This window comes from Conger conger, chromosome 5, assembly GCF_963514075.1.
Source record: "Conger conger chromosome 5, fConCon1.1, whole genome shotgun sequence".
NCBI lineage: Eukaryota > Metazoa > Chordata > Actinopteri > Anguilliformes > Congridae > Conger > Conger conger.
The window spans coordinates 67,494,881-67,499,880 of NC_083764.1; the positions used below are offsets into that span (position 1 = coordinate 67,494,881).

Sequence of the window (5,000 nt, forward strand, 5' to 3'; positions counted from 1 at the left end):
TTACACCCTGAAACCCCACCCACACTCTGTCCCCTACACCCTGAAACCCCACCCACCCACACTCTGTCCCCTACACCCTGAAACCCCACTTACACCCTGAAACCCCACCCACACTCTGTCCCCTACACCCTGAAACCCCACCCACACTCTGTCCCCTACACCCTGAAACCCCACTCACACTCTGTCCCCTACACCCTGAAACCCCACCCACACTCTGTCCCCTACACCCTGAAACCCCACCCACACTCTGTCCCCTACACCCTGAAACCCCACTCACACTCTGTCCCCTACACCCTGAAACCCCACCCACACTCTGTCCCCTACACCCTGAAACCCCACCCACACTCTGTCCCCTACACCCTGAAACCCCACCCACACTCTGTCCCCTACACCCTGAAACCCCACCCACACTCTGTCCCCTACACCCTGAAACCCCACCCACACTCTGTCCCCTACACCCTGGAACCCCACCCACACTCTGTCCCCTACACCCTGAAACCCCACCCACACTCTGTCCCCTACACCCTGAAACCCCACCCACACTCTGTCCCCTACACCCTGAAACCCCACCCACACTCTGTCCCCTACACCCTGAAACCCCACCCACACTCTGTCCCCTACACCCTGAAACCCCACCCACACTCTGTCCCCTACACCCTGAAACCCCACCCACACTCTTTCCCCTACACCCTGAAACCCCACCCACACTCTGTCCCCTACACCCTGAAACCCCACCCACACTCTGTCCCCTACACCCTGGAACCCCACCCACACTCTGTCCCCTACACCCTGAAACCCCACTCACACTCTGTCCCCTACACCCTGAAACCCCACCCACACTCTGTCCCGACACCCTGAAACCCCACCCACACTTGTAGGTATCTTACAGTCTTTAAGCTGTAGGGGTAGGTCTATTGTAAACTGCATTTAATTGCAGTATCTTTGATAATGCTCTCCCGATTCTAATGGCTGTATCTCTGTGTTTATTGACTGTAGGAGTCCATGCAGTTTCTGCAGTATGTCACAGAGTAAGTATGAAATGAGGATTCCGCTGGCCCCCCTCCTGCTCTCACTCCACATATCAGGAAGTCTTTCTTTACTGAAGGGTCAGTGTGTGGATCAGCGTGCTGGGTCAGTGTGTGGATCAGCGTGCTGGGTCAGTGTGGATCAGCGTGCTGGGTCAGTGTGGATCAGCTTGCTGGGTCAGTGTGTGGATCAGCGTGCTGGGTCAGTGTGGATCAGCGTGCTGGGTCAGTGTGTGGATCAGCGTGCTGGGTCAGTGTGTGGATCAGCGTGCTGGGTCAGTGTGTGGATCAGCGTGCTGGGTCAGTGTGTGGATCAGCGTGCTGGGTCAGTGTGGATCAGCGTGCTGGGTCAGTGTGGATCAGCTTGCTGGGTCAGTGTGTGGATCAGCGTGCTGGGTCAGTGTGTGGATCAGCGTGCTGGGTCAGTGTGTGGATCATCGTGCTGGGTCAGTGTGGATCAGCGTGCTGGGTCAGTGTGGATCAGCTTGCTGGGTCAGTGTGGATCAGCGTGCTGGGTCAGTGTGTGGATCAGCTTGCTGGGTCAGTGTGTGGATCAGCGTGCTGGGTCAGTGTGTGGATCAGCGTGCTGGGTCAGTGTGGATCAGCGTGCTGGGTCAGTGTGTGGATCAGCGTGCTGGGTCAGTGTGTGGATCAGCTTGCTGGGTCAGTGTGTGGATCAGCGTGCTGGGTCAGTGTGGATCAGCGTGCTGGGTCAGTGTGTGGATCAGCGTGCTGGGTCAGTGTGTGGATCAGCGTGCTGGGTCAGTGTGTGGATCAGCGTGCTGGGTCAGTGTGGATCAGCTTGCTGGGTCAGTGTGTGGATCAGCTTGCTGGGTCAGTGTGTGGATCAGCTTGCTGGGTCAGTGTGTGGATCAGCGTGCTGGGTCAGTGTGTGGATCAGCTTGCTGGGTCAGTGTGTGGATCAGCGTGCTGGGTCAGTGTGTGGATCAGCGTGCTGGGTCAGTGTGTGGATCAGCTTGCTGGGTCAGTGTGGATCAGCTTGCTGGGTCAGTGTGGATCAGCGTGCTGGGTCAGTGTGTGGATCAGCTTGCTGGGTCAGTGTGTGGATCAGCGTGCTGGGTCAGTGTGTGGATCAGCGTGCTGGGTCAGTGTGTGGATCAGCGTGCTGGGTCAGTGTGGATCAGCGTGCTGGGTCAGTGTGGATCAGCGTGCTGGGTCAGTGTGTGGATCAGCGTGCTGGGTCAGTGTGTGGATCAGCTTGCTGGGTCAGTGTGTGGATCAGCTTGCTGGGTCAGTGTGTGGATCAGCGTGCTGGGTCAGTGTGTGGATCAGCGTGCTGGGTCAGTGTGTGGATCAGCGTGCTGGGTCAGTGTGGATCAGCGTGCTGGGTCAGTGTGTGGATCAGCGTGCTGGGTCAGTGTGTGGATCAGCGTGCTGGGTCAGTGTGGATCAGCGTGCTGGGTCAGTGTGGATCAGCGTGCTGGGTCAGTGTGTGGATCAGCGTGCTGGGTCAGTGTGTGGATCAGCGTGCTGGGTCAGTGTGTGGATCAGCGTGCTGGGTCAGTGTGTGGATCAGCGTGCTGGGTCAGTGTGGATCAGCGTGCTGGGTCAGTGTGGATCAGCGTGCTGGGTCAGTGTGTGGATCAGCGTGCTGGGTAATGCACAGGCCCTGGGCTCATTCCCTGTCTCCTTGGAGCTAGAAGATTTCTTAAGCAGGGATTTATTTGTTTCTGAAAGTGTGACGTATATCGACCTGTGGGTCCACCTCTCCCCATCTGCCACGTCTGTAACTGACGTGACTTCCAACTGGCATTTGAAGGAGCAAGGACATTCCATTGGCCAATTTCACGTTTTCTCGATTCCCCATCTTGTGTTGTTCAGTTCCTGATTGGTGCACTGCTCTGAGTACATGCGGAGCCTTGATTGGCTGAATGGCCTGTCTCTCACTCTGCTCACAGGAAGCTGCAATTCCGGCCCCTGTCAGTAGAGGTCCCCGTTCTCTTCCGGGTGGTGGAGCTCCCTGAGGAAGTGCACCTCTGCAAGGTTAAGTCCCTCAACAATGGTGACGCCAACTCTGAGGTCACCGTGTACTATCAGGTGAGTCGTGTCTCCAGGGGAGATTAACTTCAGCTTCACGTTGTGTTTTAAAGGCATGACTGCGTCTAGAGCAGAATGTGCACATTATTTATTTCAAGCAATTTTCACGAAATGATCGTTATTAATTCCGGTGAATTCTGTCGTCCCCCCAGTCAGGACCCCGGTCCCTGAGGGAGCACACACTGATGGAGCTGCTGGTGGTGAGCACTGCACCCGCAAATCCGCCTACGCCCCCAAACCTGCACCCCCAAAAATCCCCCCCAATTCTGCAACCCTAAACCCCCAGACATCCCTCCCCAAAAACCCCCAGACATGCTCCCCGAAACCCCCAGATCTAAACTGGTAAGTCCTAACTCAGGCGGTTGTGAGGTCTGTGCTGGTCAGTATTTGGGGTGAGCCCCTCTCCTGTTGGGTTTCAGATGCACATGGAGGAGCCCTGCTTCGACTTCCTGAGGACCAAGGAGACGCTGGGGTGAGTGTCAGCTTCCTGTCTAATTGGACATCACCATGGCAACATCACTATGGAAGCCAAGCATCCCCGGGTGTCCTGAAGCTCAGGATTTTTGAAGTTGCTTTGTGTGATTTTAGTTCAGCATTGATTTGTGATTTTAGTTCGTGTTGATTTGTGATTTGAGTTCGTTTCTGTCCCACAGGTACCACGCCTATCCCACCTGCAGAAACACCTCCGGCATCCTGGGCTTCTCCGTTACCGTGGAAACACAGGCCACCAAGTTCAAGTGAGCTCTCCACATCCTGCTATGCTGTTACCTGAGGACCCCCTCCAAGCCTCTCTATCAGCGCAGCTACAAAAGAAGGCAGCAGGCTGTCACGCTAACAGCACGTAGCAGCAGTCTGTCATGCTAACAGCACGTAGCAGCAGTCTGTCACGCTAACAGCACGTAGCAGTAGTCTGTCACGCTAACAGCACGTAGCAGCAGTCTGTCATGCTAACAGCACGTAGCAGCAGTCTGTCACGCTAACAGCACGTAGCAGCAGTCTGTCACGCTAACAGCACGTAGCAGTCTGTCACGCTAACAGCACGTAGCAGCAGTCTCACACTAACAGCACGTAGCAGCAGTCTGTCACGCTAACAGCACGTAGCAGCAGTCTGTCACGCTAACAGCACGTAGCAGCAGTCTGTCATGCTAACAGCACGTAGCAGCAGTCTGTCACGCTAACAGCACGTAGCAGTAGTCTGTCACGCTAACAGCACGTAGCAGCAGTCTGTCACGCTAACAGCACGTAGCAGTAGTCTGTCACGCTAACAGCACGTAGCAGCAGTCTCACGCTAACAGCACGTAGCAGCAGTCTCACGCTAACAGCACGTAGCAGCAGTCTCACGCTAACAGCATGCCCCTATTCTTGCTCTCGCTAGCATGCACCGACATGGTAATGACGTGTGCCTGTGCTGATATGCTAACAGCGTGTGCCTGCCTTGCGCTAACTGCCCGTGTGTTCCTGTGTTGCGCTGACATGCTAATTGCATGCATGGCCAATGAGCGAACTGCGTGCGTGTCTCCCCACGTTGGGCTAACAAGCTAACGTGCTAACGTGTCCTGCCGCGCGGTGCAGCTCGGAGCTGGTGGAGCAGAAGGTGGAGGAGTTCCTGGAGAGCTTCGGCAGGAAGCTGAGCGCTCTGCCTGAGGAGGCGTTCCGGGCGCAGGTCCGGGCCCTGGTGAAGCTGAAGGAGTGCGAGGACGCGCACCTGGGCGAGGAGGTGGACAGGAACTGGCTGGAGGTGCTGTCCCAGCAACACGTCTTCGACCGGCTCACCAGAGAGGCGAGTGCCCCCCCCACGCCTGGGCCTGTGGGTCACATCCCCAAAACTGGGCCTGGGCCTGTGGGTCACATCCCCAAAACTGGGCCTGGGCCTGTGGGTCACATCCCCAAAACTGTGTTACCTGTTACTGTGTTACT

At 56.4% G+C, this 5,000-nt stretch overlaps 1 protein-coding gene across 1 annotated transcript in view; it reads left to right on the forward strand.

Annotated features, from left to right (window-relative positions):
* The window catches only part of LOC133128324 (nardilysin-like), a 29,086-nt gene that overhangs the window by 21,150 nt on the left and 2,936 nt on the right, over window positions 1-5,000 (forward strand). Inside the window, 6 exon segments of the mRNA XM_061241720.1 lie at window positions 997-1,028; window positions 2,945-3,083; window positions 3,236-3,283; window positions 3,503-3,555; window positions 3,737-3,820; window positions 4,656-4,863. Of these exon segments, the coding sequence (XP_061097704.1) occupies window positions 997-1,028; window positions 2,945-3,083; window positions 3,236-3,283; window positions 3,503-3,555; window positions 3,737-3,820; window positions 4,656-4,863 (564 nt within the window).